We start from the raw sequence: 20,364 nt of genomic DNA on the forward strand, positions 1-20,364 counted from the left end.
CTCTGGGTAAGTGATCGGTAAAACTAGCCCAGAGCATTTTGTTTTTGTGCTCTGGCAAACATTTCACACGAGTGGCGCAGAACATAGAGGAGGCGATTTGGATAAGCACTACTGGATCCACTGGAGGTTTCCTGCTTAGCTATGCCTATTTAAAAGGCCGATAAAGCTCCTCCTATCCATAAGTTTTAATCCTTGCTACCTGCTTGGCCACTTAGCATTTGCATCTGAAATCTCAGGTCTCCTAGTAAACAGATCACCCTGTAACTAAATTTGTAACAATCCTTTCAGACTTAGAAATATTTTACAGTTAGCGCAAATACATAGGAGAATAACAAATGAAAATTTAACAAAATCAAATTTAGCAAAAGCATAACTTAAAATTCATAATATCGGATTTACAGTACATCCTGGGAACAGCCCTAGTGAACAAATCATATTCCTATTATTATCAAGCAGCTTGAAAAGAACTGAAATGGAAAAAAAAAACAACAGGTAATTTTGAATAGTTAAAAATATTTAGTCACATTGTTTACATCTTACTACTTGTATTTAATAATATTAGTGTACCAATATTCATAGTAAATCTAGCCTATACCTTCCTAATCACAACAGAATAAAGGGGCACCAGGAGATCAGCAGTAAGTACTCAACTAATAAAGACCAATCAAAGATAAATAACGCTCGAATGACACGTTCTTCTCCTCTGAAATACTCTAGCCGTCAACATCCCTCCTATTCTTTAGACTCAGTCTCAGCCTCAGCTCAATTACAACTTCTATAACCAAGTTTACTTTCAAGAAGAGCTCACCTTCCTCAAAGTGCACTGCTTGCCTTTTCAGATAACTACTCTTTAACAAAGACAGGTCTGCAAATTTCAGTACCAGTAATTTAGCACCCAAATTCAGTACATAAGTTAGATTACTATGATGTAACATGCTGGTTATTTATACTGAAAAACATCATTCGATAATTGGTATTTCTGTAGCCGAGCCATCTCTTCAATTTCATTACGGAAACCTTGTCAGTAAAAGTGCTGCTTCTAACTGTGAAGGCAATACTTCACAATTCCTGCAACAGTGCACACATTGATAATTACCTGTGTTGTCTGCAGGTTTAATTCCTTGATAGGGAGTCAATTCTGCTTCAGTTTCTGGAATCTGAGGAATATAGATTATCTTGGGGATACTGAAGTGATCTGGAAGGCTCACTTCCGTTGTATATAAAATGGACTTAGGCTTCTTCGACTTTGAGGTATCAAAGAGCATAAGAGACTGCAAATAAACAGTAAAACCAGAATGTAATTCTCTTAACTTTTACCTCCAAAACACAAAGGATAGCATTACGTATTTAGATCAAACATTTGGGAAAAAATTCACATTTCACAGAACCAGTGGAGTCATCCTTTATTGAGAGATTGGCAATGTCCCCTGTTCTAATGCTTTTGGTGTTGAGGTGTTAATTGCCTCATGATGAAACCTGCTGAACAGCATTGAGAAAGTTTTTCCCTCCTTGAGGTGAAACCTGTACTTCTTCACATCTACCCATCAGATATGGGTCTCATCAGTAGCAGAGACTGAGCCCTCCTTGTTATTAATGACAATTTTGTGAATTTATAAAAACAACTAGGTTCTCCCCCTTCATGGATATTCAAAAATCCTTACCTACCTTTGATATTTTTAGTTCCTTCAATCATTACTCATATAATGTGGGTTACAACACCTCGCCCCCACACATATGCTCCTCTAGGCAGCATCTAGTTCAATACTGTCCTCCCTACAATGAGACACTGATGATAAACTCAGCTCTCCAAGTGTAAGTGAAGCAATTTAAAAATGACATTTGCTTCTACACCCATATTTTCAATTCAACTAAGCAATGACAGGGCATATATAATGCGTAAGATGTTGAGGAATAAACAAAAGCACATAAAAAAAGTCTTTTAGATGTCTAGGAATTCACAATCTGATGGTAGTAACAGGTAAACATAAAAGTAAATGTAATACAAAACAGAATTTATTAAATGCAATAATGAACACAAAAGGTGGGCTGGGTTATAGGAAGAAAGCTAAAACAAGATGGAGAAAGTCAGAATCTATATACATGCATACACACAAAAAAAGGGTGTCCATAGACAAAATCCACTTCCCTCAATAATTTTTTATTTAAATAAAATGTTTTTACAAGAGATAATAATGAAGAAAATAAATTTAAAGGGAAAAAGTGGGAGAAAGAGCTATGATAAGCTTAAAGTTTGAAATGGCCACTCATTGAAAATTTTTATTGTAATAGTGTACCAAGCATAAGTTTTCCCCAATTCATTGTTCTGAAGTAAGTGTTTTGGTTAAAGCTGAAGAGAATCATCAGTTTCTGAGAAACACATTATGGATGGGTTAGTCAAGAGAGTGTCGAACCCTCAGGCTTTAACATTGCTGAGCTGATCAGAACTTAAAAATGTAAGTTATCTTTCAAATACCATCATTCATTGTTAGAAATCTGTGCTTAGGCTGTATTGCTTCTAGCATTCTGACAAATAAAAAAAGAAATCCCTACAATGCCAGTTTTTTGTTGTAATATATATAAATGGAGGTAAACCTTAAAAACAAGTATAAAATTAATTATATACAAATGTATATAAGTTAGTAAAGCAGAACCTCTCTGACAGCATTTTCGCAGAGATTTGAAGTGACTGAGGGAGGCAGCCCTTTAATGTCTAGGGAAAAGTAACAGAGGAAGTTCAAAAGCCATGGGGAGTGTGCCTGGCGTGTTCAAAGAACAGCAAGGAGGCCAGTTCCCTGGGAGTGGAGTGAGGGGATGACTCCAGTGGAGGAGTGGAGATCAGGAGAGGAGGCGGGACTATCCAGGAAGGTCATGTAGACCATTCTAAGGATGATGGCTTTTATCCGACATCAGCTGGAAAGTCGTTAGAGGAATCTGCACAGAGGAGCAACATGAGCGTGTTTGCACTTAGAAGAATCACTTGGGCTGCTCTGTGAGAATAGACCACACTTTATTTCAAGCTATAGAGTCCATAGTAATAGTGGTAGCAGTGATAATAATAACAACAACAACAATCACAATACCATACACTTGATATATACCAGGTAACAATTTTATGTCATTATCTCAGTTTTCATAAATTACCAAAACCTCTATATTAAAAATATAAAAATTGAAGCTTGAGGAGGTTTAAGCAACCAGCCCAGAGTCACATAGCTAGACAGTGTTAGAGTCTACACACTCAGCCTGGTAATCTGACACTAGAGATGATCCTCTCTGGATAACAGCAGAATATCCTGGGCAACTTCTAGAACATGTTCCCACCCACCCCCTTCAAGAGGTTCATATTAAATTGTTCTGGAGTGGGGCTGGGCACAGGTGTTAAAGTACTTCAGGGCATTCTAACCTGCAGCCAGAATCAATGACTACTATGAATTAACAACTACACTGTAATGCCTAACATTACATTGTAGACTGCATTGTTCCAGATTTATTATTTAATGAGTTCAAAAGAAAAATGAAAAAAAGTGCTACTGAGCTGTCTTCTGGGAGAAAAAAACATATTCATCGTTTTGCTATGTAAAAGTGTTGCTATGATTAAATAGTAACAGCTCTATGTATTTTTAAAGAGAGAGTAATATTAAGTGCATCATCTGTTCTCCATTCCCACCTCGATTTCGGTCAGTTCCAGGAGGGCGATGGCCACACGGATACTACTGCTCTCCAGAGTGCCTGTGATCAACCTTCGTTTATACTCAGTATTTGACATCTGTTGCTGCGCTGCAAAAACCAAAGCTTTTTCTTTGGCTTCATTAGTTACTGGCAATTTAAGGTCCACATCCAGGATTTGATGGTGTTTACATGTCAAATACAAAACTGGATCTTCCTTATTCAACACTAAGGGAAGCAAAAATATGAATGCAATGAACAATTTATGCCCATGACGTTGTTATCCAAGATGGGCTTGGGAGGTTGGAAATCTAAAACTGCAGTTATGGCCTTCATTAAACACAGTAAAAATAAATGGGTAATACATTTCTACAAGCTCCAATTCAGTGAGTAAAGAATAAGTCTTCAGAAATTAAAATTAGTTTACTGGTATTCTCTAAGAAGAGTTCTAGTCAAATTGTTCTTTCATAAAAACATCATCAACATGCTCAAAAATTCGGTGACCGTTGTGCTCCTATCAGTGATAAAAAAGTAGGTGGAGTAGAAGTAAATGTAAAAAAAAAAAAAAGACATCTGTAAAGGAGGGGCAAAAATTGCCATTTTCTTTCACTAACAACCTTACACTTTAATGCTTTATTATTTAAGGGTCAATGATCAAGAACTAGAGGGCAGGGCAGAGTTCCAGGTTCTATAATAATAAATAGATTTTTGAGGGTGTAGTGATTTCTAAATTTTTTGAGAAATGGAAAGTTTTGCTGAGTAAATATTTTGTTAGCTAAATTCCAATATTCTTATGAAGATTGAAAAAAAAAGCTTTAAAAAATAATTACCATTGATGTTTTTTAATTGGTAAAATGGTGGGTTTTTACATGGATACTGACATAATAAATTAAAAGGGGGCCTTCCAAAATCTAATTACATACTGGAGAAACTTGCTATAAGGATGCTTAGGTGACTAGATGAGGAATAGTCCCATTCTTCAGCATTATAAATGAAATAAAACTTAAGTATACCCTACCTCCTTCTGGAGTAGTGCTGTATTCAATTGGAGTTGAAGAATTCATTGGAAGGAAACTGGATGGCAAGGGGATCAGACCTTTTCCTTCCACAACGTATACAAATTCTCCAATCTAAAAATACAAGCACACAATGATATTAAATTTAAAAGCTCATAAAAGTATGATAAATATTTATGCTGTAAGGGAAATTTGCATGCTGTGAGAACTTCCATGAACTGTGCTTTTCTAAGCAACATAAGCTTTAAATGGGTGGACAAAGGTAAGGCTTAAATATAGCCTTACCATAGTGTGAGGGAAAGTTTGCATGCAAACAGAACACAAGGATCACACTGACAGAAGTTGATCTTTATAGCTAGAAATATCCTTGGGAAACTGCTATCTTAAAACAAACAAGAAAGAAAGAAGTGTTTTCCTTCATTCTGTAGCTTATTATTGGAGGGGAGTGACATCAGTTTTGCAGGGTGTCTAAGTCCCCAAGCGTCTATATTTTAAAGTGTGGGTTTTTGAAATCGGCATGTGATGGTCTAAAAATCTTATAGAACAAATAATTAGGCAAGAAGTACAAAGGGCTAAACAGAGAGAGCAAAAATGATAGTGGGGACAATGCAAGGACAGCAACGTGATGCAGTGAAAGACTTGCAGGTGCAACTTGCCTGGTTTTAACTGACACTTATTTATTAGTGACTAAGCCTCAAGCGAGTTTACTAAATCTCTGAGTTCCAGTTTCCTCCTCTACAAAATGGGATGAACAATACCTTTATTTTAGGAACCTGGAGTTTAAATGAAGGGGGGGAGAGACGCAACCTAAAAAAGCATATCGTACAATCACAATGGATGAACCTTACTTAGTTCCTGATTCAAAGAAACTTAAAATGAAATGACAAGGAAAAAGCATACAATCATGAGACAAACAGAAATTTGAATGCTGCCTGGATATTTCATAATATTAAGAAAAAATTTTACAATATTTTTGGTAGTAATGGTATCAATGACACTGTCAAAAAAGGAAAGCTTTTGTTGTAGAGACAATTTTTTACTAATGAAATTATGTGATGATTGGGATTAACTTCATTATAATGATAAAACGTATTTGACCATGCACTGTTGAAGTTGGGTGAAGGGTACAGGGGAGATTTATTATAGTTTTATCTCTACAGTTGCATGTGCAGGAGACCAGAATATGCCACCCTAAATTATGCTTTATTTGCTTAAGGGTTATTTTGAGCTGAAGGCAATTGAGAAGAAGCAGAAACAAGAAAAGCTCTTTGCCCTTCCCCATTTGCCTAAAAGCAAGATATAAATTTACAAAGGTATCCTCCTCCCTTCTCTACCAGGAAGGACAAGGGCTGATCACTGAAGACAAATTTGGACCTTCTCAGCCCTGAGAAGGCACCAGAGTAATCTACATAACAAACTCCCATTTATTTGCCTCCCCACAGTTTGCCTCTCCTAGAGACTCAAAGTCCTTTTCCTTTGTCTTGTCATTTCTCTAAAAATTGAGGGTTCTTTGTTGAAGATGCTATATAAGCTGGAATTCAAAGCCACCTCTTGAAGAACTATGCATTCCCTGGATATCTCCCATGTATATATAAAATATATGTTGTTAAACTTCTGTTTGTTTTTCTTTTGTTTACAGGGATCTGTCTCAATTAAGGATTATGAAGAACACAGACAAAACTACTTTTCCTTTCCTCCATGTGTATTTTATATTTTCCAAAATAAAACCTTTTTTGAAATCTCTATACCTTAAGTAGCAGAATAATAGAAAGGATGCAGTGAAGATTACATGAGGTAGGCACATAAGAGATCTGTTTAAATTCTTTGAGAGCAGTCCTTCCCAAAATTTCATGTACACATAAGCCACCTGACGATATTGTGAAAATGCAGATCCGACTCAAAAGATCTGGGATGAAGTCAAGACTTGAGAGGAATAACGAAAATGAAGGCTGGCAAATTTAGATACAATGGAGAATCCTATACCAGAATGGGCTTGTGACAGGCATTTAACTAACTACCTGAAAACCAAAATGAAACAAACCTAGCTTTGAAGCTGAAATTGAACCGAGTTTAAAGTGTCCCACCGTCTTAATATCAACCGAATGACTGAAAGACTATTCCAAATATATCTTTGAGAAGGAAATGTACACATAAATGATATAAAATAAATTGATCACATAATAAAAATACATATTCCAAAATATTATAATTATCATAGATAGTAAGTAAAATGGCAGAAATTAAATTAATCTGTAAACAATATAAGAATGAACAATTTCTTATTGTGACATCAATTTTTATATTGCTTTATTATCTCCACCATTGGGATTTGTTTATAATTCTTTTGCTGGTCTACTTTCATTTGATAATTTTCCGTAAAATTTCATTAATTATCTACAGTTCATGGTAAAAAAAAAAAAAGAAATGCAGAAAAGTTTGAATGTTTTAAATTGTTTAGCACTTAAATGAAAACACTTCTTGTGATAGTACATATAATTTTTGTATAGTACTTTTTCTTAATCAGCCATGTACTTGGCAAACAAAAATCCAAGCTAACTATTTGAAATGTGATTTCTGTGTGTGTGTGTGTGTTTCACCATAAATGAAACTTAGTAAACAATACAAATGTGTATAAAATTTTCAATGATTTTTCAAGTAGAGGATAAATTAATCAGTTCTGCAAAGTAAAGACTGAAGAAAACAGTATATATACATATTTTTACTTCTACTTTAACATTTTTTCTACTTTCATTTTTATCTGAAAATCAGTTGTTCTACCTAAAATATAGTATTCATAAGCAATTAGATTCAGTGAGTATAGAATTTTCATAATTACTTGTTTTTTTAATGTGTGCCTGAATGAATACTGAACTACATAGCTTGTCTACCCCATGAAAATGATTACCAACCCATAGGAGTCAATTTGAAAGTAGAAAACTGCTATTTGCCAGAATATTTTCCTCAAATATTAATTATAAAAAGCTTCCAAGCCACTAATCAGTAAGTTAAAATATTATTATCTTAGACTTCATTCAATTCCATTTAATTCTACATCTTACATACATAACATATTACTACCTCTCCAAAAAGTATTTAGTCTAACTTGTTCATTTTCAATGTTCTTTTTATTTAAAAATTCACTCAATTTAATTGAAAATAATGTCTGTCTTGCCTGTGTCAGAACATTACTCAAAAGAGCCATAATCTGTAGTGTAGTCTAATTATTTCCCTCCAGTTTTCTTGAAATAAAAATAGAACACAAAAGGAACACAAATGCCATAAAGAACTGTTTTAAGGTTGAGAAGTCCCTCATATTCTAAATGTAGAGGTCATGAGAAAGAAAATGAAGTTATCTGACACATAGCAGACTCTTGGCATTATGAGCGGTTCTACAGTCATCTGTAAAAGTTCTTTCCTGCTGTTAATTTTGTATCTTCCAGTTGGCATGCTTAATTGGAATTATATGGTATTTTCCAGAAAGATGCCAAAGTCTATTATCAACTCTAAGAAATCCTTATAGAATATATTATGTTTCTCCTGTGTATCTAGTTAAATGCAGTCCTCAAACAGCACAGTTAATGCAACTTTATGAGAAGATCAGCTGTTAATTATCCAGAAAGGAGGGACAAAAACACTAAATTAGCAGGAAAGTTTTTTTTTTTTCTTTTTTCTTTTTTTAAATTTTATTTTGTCGATATACATTGTGGCTGATTATTGCTCCCCATCACCAAAACCTACCTCCCTTCTCCCTCCCCCCCTCCCCTCCAACAATGACCTTTCTGTTTGCTTGTCGTATCAACTTCAAGTAATTGTGGTTGTTATATCTTCTTCCCCCCGCCCCGGTTTTGTGTGTGTGTGTGTGTGTGAATTTATATATTAATTTTTAGCTCCCACCAATAAGTGAGAACATGTGGTATTTCTCTTTCTGTGCCTGACTTGTTTCACTTAATATAATTCTCTCAAGGTCCATCCATGTTGTTGCAAATGGCAGTATTTCATTCGTTTTTATAACTTAGTATTCCATTGTGTAGATGTACCACATTTTCCGTATCCACTCATCTGATGATGGACATTTAGGCTGGTTCCAACTCTTGGCTATTGTAAAGAGTGCTGCGATGAACATTGGGGAACAGGTATACCTTCGACTTGATAATTTCCATTCCTCTGGGTATATTCCCAACAGTGGGATGGCTGGGTCGTATGGTAGATCTATCTGTAATTGTTTGAGGAACCTCCATACCATTTTCCATAGAGGCTGCACCATTTTGCAGTCCCACCAACAATGTATGAGAGTTCCTTTTTCTCCGCAACCTCGCCAGCATTTATTGTTCAGGGTCTTTTGGATTTTAGCCATCCTAACTGGGGTTAGATGGTATCTCAGTGTGGTTTTGATTTGCATTTCCCGGATGCTGAGTGATGTTGAGCATTTTTTCATATGTCTGTTGGCCATTTGGATATCTTCCTTAGAGAAATGCCTACTTAGCTCTTTTGCCCATTTTTTAATTGGGTTGCTTGTTTTTTTCTTGTAAAGTTGATTGAGTTCCTTATATATTCTGGATATTAATCCTTTGTCAGATGTATATTTTGCAAATATTTTCTCCCACTCTGTTGGTTGTCTTTTAACTCTGTTAATTGTTTCTTTTGCTGGGCAGAAGCTTTTTAGTTTGATATAATCCCATTTGTTTATTTTTCCTTTGGTTGCCCGTGCTTTTGGGGTCGTATTCATGAAGTCTGTGCCCAGTCCTATTTCCTGAAGTGTTTCTCCTATGTTTCCTTTAAGAAGTTTTATTGTTTCAGGGTGTATATTTAAATCCTTAATCCATTTTGAGTTGATTTTAGTATATGGTGAGAGGTATGGGTCTAGTTTCATTCTCCTGCATATGGATATCCAGTTATCCCAGCACCATTTGCTGAAGAGGCAGTCCCTTCCCCAGTGAATAGGCTTGGTGCCTTTGTCAAAGATCAGCTGGCAGTAAGTGTGTGGGTTGATTTCTGGATTCTCTATTCTATTCCATTGGTCAGTGTGTCTGTTTTTATGCCAGTACCATACTGTTTTGGTTATTATAGCTTTGTAGTATAGCTTAAAGTCAGGTAGTGTTATGCCTCCAGCTTTATTTTTTTTGCTCAGCATTGCTTTGGCTATGCGTGGTCTTTTATTGTTCCATATAAATGTCTGAATAGTTTTTTCCATTTCTGAGAAAAATGTCTTTGGAATTTTGATGGGGATTGCATTGAATTTGTATATCACTTTGGGTAGTATGGACATTTTCACTATGTTGATTCTTCCAATCCAAGAGCATGGGATATCTTTCCATCTTCTTGTATCCTCTCTAATTTCTCTCAGCAATGGTTTGTAGTTCTCATTATAGAGATTTTTCACATCCTTGGTTAACTCAATTCCTAGTATTTTATTTTTTTGGTGGCTATTGTAAATGGGCAGGCTTTCTTGATTTCTCATTCTGCATGTTCACTGTTGGAGAAAAGAAATGCTACTGATTTTTGTGTGTTGATTTTGTATCCTGCTACTGTGCTGAAATCATTTATCAATTCCAGCAGTTTTTTTGTAGAGGTTTTAGGCTGTTCGATATATAGGATCATGTCATCTGCAAACAGGGACAGTTTGACTTCATCTTTTCCAATCTGGATGCCCTTTATTTCCTTCTCTTCTCTGATTGCTCTGGCTAGCACTTCCAACACTATGTTGAATAGGAGTGGTGAGAGTGGGCATCCTTGACTAGTTCCTGTTCTTAAAGAAAAAGCTTTCAGCTTTTCCCCATTCAGGATGATATTGGCAGTGGGTTTGGCATGTATGGCTTTAATTATGTTGAGATACTTTTCCTCTATACCTAACTTATAGAGGGTCTTTGTCATGAATGAGTGCTGAACTTTATCAAATGCTTTTTCAGCATCTATAGAGATGATCATATGGTCCTTGTGTTTGAGTTTATTAATATGGTGTATCACATTTATTGATTTGTGTATGTTGAACCAACCTGGCATCCCTGGGATGAATCCCACTTGATCGTGATGAATAATTTTTCGTATGTGTTGCTGTATTCTGTTTGCTAGTATTTTAGTGAGGATTTTTGCATCTATATTCATCAAGGATATTGGCCTGTAATTTATTTTTTTTGGTTATATCTTTACCTAGTTTTGGTATCAGGATGATGTTTGCTTCATAGAATGAGTTTGGGAGATTTGCGTCCGTTTCAATCTTTTGGAATATTTTGTAAAGAATCGGTGTCAATTCCTGTTTGAATGTTTGGTAAAATTCTGCTGTGAATCCATCTGGTCCTGGGCTTTTCTTTGTTGGGAGCCTTCTGATAACAGCTTCAATCTCCTTTATTGTTATTGGTCTGTTCAAATTTTCTACGTCTTCATGGTTCAGTTTTGGGAGCTTGTGTGTGTCCAGAAATTTATCCATTTCCTCCAGATTTTCAAATTTGTTGGTGTATAGTTGTTTATAGTAGTCTCGAATGATTCCTTGTATTTCAGATGAATCAGTTGTAATATTGCCTTTTTCATTTCTAATTTTTGTTATTTGAGTCTTCTCTCTTCTTTTTTTTGTTAGCCATGCTAATGGTTTGTCAATTTTATTTATCTTTTCAAAAAACCAACTTTTTGATTCATTGATCTTTTGAATAGTTTTTTGGTTTTCAATTTCATTCAGTTCTGCTCTGATCTTAATGATTTCTTTCCGTCTGCTAACTTTAGGTTTGGATTGTTCTTGTTTTTCGAGTTCTTTAAGGTGAAGTGTTAGGTTGTTCACTTGCCATCTTTCCATTCTTCTGAAGTGAGCGTTTAATGCAATAAATTTCCCCCTCAATACTGCTTTTGCAGTATCCCACAGGTTTTGGTATGATGTATCATTGTTTTCATTAGTTTCAATAAATTTTTTGATTTCCTGCTTGATTTCTTCTTGGACCTATATGTCATTAAGTAGAATGCTGTTTAATTTCCATGTGTTTGTATAGTTTCCAGAGTTTCGTTTGTTATTAATTTCAAGTTTTAATCCATTGTGGTCTGAGAAGATACATGGGATAATTCCAATTTTTTTGAATTTATTGAGACTTGATTTGTGACCTAATATGTGATCTATCCTGGAGAATGATCCATGTGCTGATGAGAAGAATGAATATTCTGAGGTTGTTGGGTGGAATGTTATGTAGATATCTGCCAATTCCAATTGGTCTAGAGTCTTGTTTAGATCTTGTGTTTCTCTACTGATTCTTTGCCTACATGATATGTCTAATATTGACAGTGGGGTGTTCAGGTCCCCTGCTATTATGGTATTAGTGTCTATTTCCTTCTTGAGGTCTAATAGAGTTTGTTTTATAAATCTGGCTGCTCCAACATTGGGTGCGTACATATTTATGATTGTTATGTCTTCTTGATGGATCAGTCCTTTTATCATTAAGTAGTGTCCCTCATTGTCTCTTTTTATGGTTTTTAGTTTAAAGTCTATTTTGTCAGACATAAGAATAGCTACTCCAGCTCGTTTTTCTTTTCTGTTTGCATGGTAAATCTTTTTCCATCCTTTCACTCTTAGTCTGTGTGAATCTTCATGGGTGAGGTGGGTGTCTTGTAGGCAGCATATAGTTGGGTCCTCCTTTTTGATCCAGTCAGCCAGTCTGTGTCTTTTGATTGGAGAATTTAAGCCTTTTACATGAAGAGTTGTTATTGAAAGGTGTTGATTTATTCCTAGCATTTTATTGGTTGTTTGGTTGTCTTAGGTGTCTTTTGTTCCTTGCTTTCTGATTTACTGTTTGGTTTCTGTGTTTGTTGGTTCCTTAGGTTGTAGATAGCATTTTTGTTTGCTTGTTTTCTCTTCATGAATGCCATTTTTATTATACTAGTGGGTTTAGATTTTTCTTGGGTTTTTATGGCAGTGGTAGTTATTTTTCAGGAACCAAACCCAGTACTCCCTTGAGGATTTCTTGTAAGTGTGGTCGTGTGGTAGTGAACTCCCGTAGTTTTTGTTTGTCTGAGAAATACACTATTTGCCCTTCATTTCGGAAGGATAGCCTTGCAGGGTAGAGTATTCTTGGCTGACAATCTTTGTCTTTCAGTATTTTGAATATATCATCCCATTCCTTTCTTGCTTTTAGGGTTTGTGATGAAAAGTCTGAAGTTAGCCTGACTGGGGCTCCCTTATAGGTGATTTGATGCTTCTCTCTTTCAGCTTTTAAGATTCTCTCTTTGTCTCTGAGTTTTGCCAATTTGACTATGACATGTCTTGGATAAGGCCTTTTTGGGTTGAATACGTTTGGACATCGTTGAGCTTCCTGGATCTGAAGGTCTGTGACTTTTCCTATACCTGGTAAGTTTTCTGCCACTATTTTGTTGAATATGTTTTCAATGGAATCTCCATTTTCCTCCCCTTCTGGAATACCCATGACTCGGATATTTGATCGCTTAAGGTTGTCTGATATCTCTCTCAGATTTTCTTCAATGTCCTTGATTCTTTTTTCTTTCTTTTTGTCTGCTTGTGTTATTTCAAACAGCCCATCTTTAAGTTCAGAGTTTCTCTCTTCAACTTCGACAAGCCTGCTGGTTAAACTCTCCATTGTGTTTTTTATTTCGTTGAATAACTTCTTCAGTTCAGCAAGTTCTGCTACATTGTTTTTCAGGACATTGATTTCTTTGTACATTTCCTCTTTCAGATCCTGTATACTTTTCCTCATTTCATCATGATGTCTAGCTGTGTTTTCTTGTATCTCATTCAGTTTCCTTAGAATTATCACTCGAAATTCCTTTTCAGTCATTTCAAGGGCTTCTTGTTCTATAGGATCTAGAGTTTGAGATTTATTAACTTTTGGTGGTGTACTTTCTTGATTTTTTGTATTTCTGGTATCTTTTTTGTGATGTTTATTCATTGTGGCAGGGGGTTTCACAGTCCACCGGTTTGAGACTAATGACTAACTAGGATGTTGCTGTGGTTGCCAATTTGGTATGGCTACCTCCGTGGCTGCTCAGTTGGCCTCTAGTGCCTTGTGTGTGTGGTTGCCTCGGGTCTTTGGCTTCTCCAGGGAGCCACCTTTCTGGTCAGCTTGGACTCTGCTGGGCTGGTGGATCACGTACCACAGGGTGTGTGATCGCTGTTGAGCTTTCACTTCCTGTGCCGGACTTCTCCCTGTTTCGTGTGCTCTGGCCCAGGCTGTTGGATCGTGCAGTGGTGACCCCACAGGGTGTATGGTTTCTGTTGAGTCTCCGCCTCCCTGGCCGCACATCTCCCCACTCTGTGCGCACTGTGCTGGGCTGGGGTGTGTCTTTTGCAACCCTCGTCTATCAGCTGGGCCTTCAAGACCCTGCTCGGCACTGCCTTGCCCAGGAAGTCTACCAGGTTTTTGCTAGGCACAGACGACCGGTCACTCTGGTTGCCTTTGTAGCACTGTGTAGATCTTTCTCGGGTCTTGTTCACCTTTGTATCCCCCCGGTATAAACCAAGTCTAGCGCCCACCTGCAGCCAGCTCTCCGGCAGGTTCAAGCGGACCTGGGAACTCTCCTACCACACTGTTCCCAACTAGAAATTGGTTAGGCTTTTTTCCGAACTGGTGGCCACAGAGATGGTAACTGCCTCCCAGTAACAGGAAGTTTACCGGGGGCCAGATTCCAGGGTGTGGTGGAGTGACAGTCGGCCCGCCCGTACTTCCTTGCCCTCCCGACACTGGCCGGTGACGCCCCATGCCACCAGCCCTGCCAGAGAACCACGGAGGGAGTGGGAGGGGAGGCCGGCCCGCAGGCTCCGGAAAGCCCTGCGCCGGGCCAGCAAGTGGGAAGGCTCAGTGACGGCCGAGCCGGGCGGAGCTGCCAGCACCTAGGAAAATGGAGGCAGCTCTGGGGCGGTGAGTGGCCTTGTGATGCAGGCGGGAGCCGGGTGGGCGTCAGCCCCCCAAGCAGGGCTGGGCCAGGGGTCACTCACAGGGTTGTGCCAGGTCGGGCGCTCACTCTCTGCCTCTGGTTTGCCGCCTTCCCCATTCTCGGCCGCTGCCGCCTCGGGCTGTTCAGTCACGGTGCGGCTCGGGCGCTCCCAGGAATCTTCTTTAATGCCGGCCTGAAACCTCGAATCCTGAATAGGGCAGCTGGCCGCCTTCAGCGCGGCCCCGGCCTCCGGGATCCTGTCTGTATCCACAGCAGCCCTGGTGCCGTGTTCCCTGTTTCGAGACTCACTTTTGCAGCTAAGAAACAGTTCTTTTCCTGCTCCACACTTCAAAGCTGTTGCCTGTAAGTGAGGCAGCCTCTCCTGCTGGGGGCAAAGTGGCGGTCATCCCCCACGACCGGCCACCAGCAGCGGTCCTCCCTTAAGAGATGGCAAGAGGAAGGTCCAAAAGTTTCCCGGCTGCCTGAGGCCCAGTGGCCGCCTTTTCCACCTCAGCTACTCCCCACCAACCGCCGCAGCCGCCGCCGTCTTGAAACCTCTGTCTAGCAGGAAAGTTTTAATCCCAGGTCTGCAACCAGTTAGTTGGGTAACCTTGAACAAGTCATGGACACACTCCAGATACTCATACGAATAACCTCAATCTTATAAAAGAAAAAAGAACAAAATGGGCATTGACGTAGACATAAAATATTCACTTTTTTTGTTCGATCTTAAATTCTATTTATTCTTTTATCTTGAGTCGAAATCTTACCATGTTTTGTAATTTATTTGTTTGAACTGGATGAGTAATGTTATATTATTTTGATGACTGAACAGGTGCATGAGAGTTAAATTAAAATTCTAAAATGTTATATAATATACACTAGAGAGAGATCATTAATCATCATAGGTGACTATTTGACTTTGTCATAATTATAATGTGAACCTGGCCAGTAAGAATAATCACTGTTCTTGCAAAATAATATTTTTGCAGAATAATTTATAATAAATAAGTCAGAGATATGGGTTAGGAGACTCAGTGAGAGTAAGAAAAAGTCTCATAAAAAGGTTTGTATTCCCTGACAGAAAGTTCAACTTTCTTAGTGATATTTTAACACAATCTTAATTGCAAGCTTGAGAGGTTATGCCACAGATATTTCGAGCAAACAAAACATTTAAATGACATAAGATATGAATATATTGTTTAATAAAAATATAGATATGTTGTGGGACATCATCTTGTCCAATACCAGCAAGCTGTGCCTAGGCTTTAGAAGTCATTGTGGCAGTGAAATCAACAATCTCTCTCTTTTTTTTCATCAGCACATTTTCCAGAACAGTTCCTATTAAAAAATTTCTCATCAGTTTGATCTGCAAGTGAATAAAAACTTGCTTCCCCTCAAGTGTGAATGTCACCCAAACTCTCATTAAGACTAATCTTTATATGAGTATTAAGCTTTACAGTTCTTTCTTGTCCCTTCCTTCCTTTTTCCTCCTTCTTCCCCTAATATCATCATTTCTTCTCTCTCCATTGCTTTTCACATACTTCTGTCTCTTCTGATAGTAATCAGACTCTGGTCCTTGGCATTCCTCTCCAGAATCAAACAGGGAAAGGCAGAAAGCAGTATGGAATGGTGGTGTGTGGAGTCGGGTGATAGATGGCAAAAGTCCCTAGTGAAATTTTCTGCCTCCAGTTTCTGTCTCCAGCCCTTAATCTACTCTCTGTTTTGGCACCAGAGATGCTTTCCAAAACAAAGATGAAATCAGGTCCTTCTTATCCTCCCATTGGGTTCCTGCTTTCAATAATAATACAAATAATAATTTATTCAACTTAAATTCACTGCCCTACTCAATATCCATCCAATTTATCCATCCAACCCATTTTCCATCACTTCTAATGCACTATTCTCAGAGTCAGCAATTTGACTGTCCATAAAACTTCATGCTTAGCTGGATTGCCTCATTTTCTTAAAATCTTTTCATGAGCACACCTCTCCCCTGCCCAACCTCTTTGCTTTACTGGCAAATTTCTACTCATCTTCTTGACCAACTTCTCTATCAATCAGTTATCCCTGTCTCTACTATAATAAGGAAATGCATTCTTCCTTCTATTCTAGAAATTGTCACAGTCTATCTGTGTTATAGAAATTAGTGGGCGTGTTCCAGGAAACCATGTACACTAGCAAAGATTATGCCTTGCAAGGGGGTGTTCTGAAGAGGGCAAGGTTCTCCCAGCATGAGGCTGCATCCTGCGTAAGGGACACATTTTTCTAATTTGTATGAATGTGCCATATGTTCAGCAAACTTTTTTCATCCATCTGGAGTGGGCACTGTTATTGCAAATTCACACAATGTTTCTGTAAGAGCTGGGCCAGCCATATGCAAGTTTGCCTTCTCCAACGGAATATAATTCCCTTGAGAGCAGGGATCATGCCCTTTCTGTGTGTTCACTTTCTCTGTTTCTAGAAAATTGTCTTTATGCTGGTGGTGAATGAAACTGTATTTGGAGGAGTGAACAGAATAACAAAATGATATTACTGAAATCCAACTTGAAGATGTGAAACTTTAAAACTTGCTATAGTCATTCTACATATTCTACAGTTTCCTACAAGAATGAGAGGGTCCAGGCTGACCCTGTGGCTCACTCGGGAGAGTGCGGTGCTGGGAGCGCTGAGGCCGCGGGTTCGGATCCTATATAGGGATGGCCAGTGTGCTCACTGGCTGAGCGCGGTGCGGACAACACCAAGCCAAGGGTTATGATCCCCTTACCGGTCACAAAAAAAAAAAAAAAGAATGAGAGGGTCCATAAAAACCAAATCTATTTGGGAAGATAGGAATTGTTATTCCCACATCTGCTACATGCCATTTGAGGTGGTTTCCTCTGGAGCTAAAATTTTGGTACCAAAGGAATGTGGAATCTTTACAGAGTAACTGATAGCACCATTGATAAGGAACGCAGAGTGCATTCCCAAGAATAAGTAACTACCACTTAGGTAGAATTCTCATTTTCAGATTTTCTTCTCATCTTTTTTCTTGAAAAAGGTCACAGTGCTTTTCATAGGATGAGAGTTTTACAGTTAATGGTAGAAAGAAAGGACGGTGGCTGAGGTGGGAAAAGGCCTTGCAGTGTGGAAGGCCTTGCAGTGTGGAAGACTGTGTAACTTTGTGAATATTTAACACATTGATCAAGACTTCAAGGTTCATGTCAACTGACCCCATATTGCCAGCGGACATTATGAGGTTAATAAATGTTTCAACGTATTTATGGGCCAGAAAGGATTTCATGCTCCCTATGTTTGCCTAGGAACTCAGGGGTGTGGCTGTGGGGAGGAATGTAGTTTCCCTCCCCAATAAAAGAAAAGCAGTTGCAACAACTTGAATAAAAAATTAAAGACAAATGAAATACTGCTAGCCGTTAAAAATCATAGAAACTAAAAATAAAACACCTTCAAATAATGCTCAGTCCCTTGAGCTATAAATATATTCCTTATAAAACTCAAGCTAGTTTGCCTAAATGTAAAATTACATAAAATTTTAGCATAATATAAGTTAATGGTCTACCTTCACATTCAATAAACTCAAGCAAAAATCAGTATTATTAAATTTTGTATACTAATTATGATTGAAAAAAGTGCATTCGTTGTAGAATATTTAAAATTATACATAATAGAGACTGTCAGCTTAATTTCTGCACAGAAAGATGCAAGGACTAAGAGTGAATGAAATGATCAACAGCACAGAGAGTCAGACAAGGGGTCCCATTTATTTATGTAAATATATGAGAGACGGTCAGAGTGACATTCAATATATTTAACAACCGGTATGGAGTAGCCTTAGACTAAATTCTTGTAGGCCATAGAAGATCAACAAGAAGGCCTGTTGTTCTACCTGCTGAGCACACTTGCCATGCTGACTTTACCTTGAGTTGGCAAGGCTGAAACTCGCTTTGGTATGTGGAGCCCTGAGGTGGGGCTGGACGAGTCTGCATAAATTGCTCAGGGATGCTGACTCCCATCCCAACTTCCTCAAGTTAGCAGTGCTTGGACTATCATCTCAATTGTTTCTGACCAAGGTTTGTAGACAGAAGAGGACAACAAAGGCCTGAAAGACAAATCTGCCAAGGGGAAGGGGGTCCCAGGTTGCCTCAATGAAAGCCCAAGGGTTGACGGGGGTGGGCTGGTTGTACCACAGCAAGTGGCTGCAACTAGAAGCCACTCTTAACCCAGCCCCTAGATCAAGGGTCCTTATTTGATGCCCCTGCCTCACTCACACAGATGAACCTTGGAAGGTCCATTGCTTTCCTACTTGGGAACCCAGGACTAGACAGAGCAGCCGTTCACATGCCGGGCACCACAGTGAAGACAGAGCCCAGGGTTGTGTCAATACATCACCTGGTGGGCTTCACAGAGTTTGTGTGCTTTGTAAAGGGGTCTATCAATCCCTCCTCCCAGTAGGTGTAATTCCTCAGGGACTGAGTCCTGATTATGCTTAAGATTTATCCATTTAATCTGACTTATTCCACATTGATGAAAGTTTTGTAAAACTATTTCTATTTTCAAACAATTGTTACATAAATTATTTCATTTTTTATTTGAAAGTTCAAATTGAACAGCCAAAATGAAGCAAATGGCCTTTCCTTGATAGCAATGTTAGTAGAAATGTTTCTGTTTTAAACATGGAAAGTTGTCAAATAGATGCCTCCTCATTACAGTTTTCAACAGGTGGTTCATAACAGCAAAGTATTTATCTCTCATTTGGTAAGAACAGGACTTGACCAGGTGGGCTTTGATGTTTGATTATCTATTTAAGCATGTAATTGCATTTTTCAATATAATTAGCAATATAAATGAATGTGTAAATTAATAGTTGTGTTTCTTCACATAAGTAATTGTAATTCAAGGCAGTCCTTTAGATTGTAGGCATTCTTTCTCAATTGATAGCAATATAATTTCAAGAATGTCGCTTTTTTAATGTTTACTCTAACAAGAGCAAAATATATGTAATCAAAAGTTGTGTTTCAATAAATTGAGATGCCAAGTTAAGTGCAATTGTATCTTGATTAATTTAGATTGAATTTATGTAATCAAATATTAATATTCCAATAGTCTAATTCAAAAAATAAAATCACCCTCATTACTATGCTATTGAGAATTAACTCTAGTATTTTCTGGGGTTATATTATAAATTAATATAAAAAAAGGATTTTGAAGCATTGGATCAAACTGCTGGTCTCACTAGTTATTATTTTTCACAAATTTTATATTTAGAGGAATTTAGTTAAATCCTGAACCCCTTTAAAGGACATAAAAAACAAGATTAAGCATTACCATAAAAAGGTATTTTTTTCTTCCTAAGTGTTAATTTTAAGTGTAAAATTAAACTATATTTTACATATTTAAAAAGGCATATTATTATTACTATTATTATTATTGGCAGCTGGACAGTATAGGGAAGGAATCCTGGACCTTGGTATTATCAGCACCATATTCTAACCAACTGAGCTAACTGGACAGCACTTATATTACTTTTCATGTATAAATGATTCTATAAACACCAGTTAAGTACAATACCAGTTTCCAATTACCATTATTCCATTGCATATGTATTTAATATAGAGAACACATAAGTGATACATTTGGGGCTATAACTTAGGGATTATAAGTTCCCTCCTAAGGTCAACATATGGCAGTGTCTTTCTGTAAGTGGGTAAGGCTGTGAAACCTTCTCTCGGTAGCCTCTCTCTCTCTCTCATATCTCTCTCCCTTCATTACTCTAATTCTCCCTGTATCCTTACTTTGCTGGTTTTGAGGTAACAAGCTGCAT

General features: G+C 37.8%; 1 protein-coding gene across 1 annotated transcript in view; it reads right to left on the bottom strand.

The window, feature by feature from the left end:
- CFAP47 (cilia and flagella associated protein 47) overlaps nt 1–20,364 on the bottom strand; it is a 578,552-nt gene that overhangs the window by 262,503 nt on the left and 295,685 nt on the right. Inside the window, 3 exon segments of the mRNA XM_063084619.1 lie at nt 1,097–1,271; nt 3,668–3,894; nt 4,685–4,796. Of these exon segments, the coding sequence (XP_062940689.1) occupies nt 1,097–1,271; nt 3,668–3,894; nt 4,685–4,796 (514 nt within the window).

Source organism: Cynocephalus volans, chromosome X (assembly GCF_027409185.1).
Source record: "Cynocephalus volans isolate mCynVol1 chromosome X, mCynVol1.pri, whole genome shotgun sequence".
Taxonomy (NCBI): domain Eukaryota; kingdom Metazoa; phylum Chordata; class Mammalia; order Dermoptera; family Cynocephalidae; genus Cynocephalus; species Cynocephalus volans.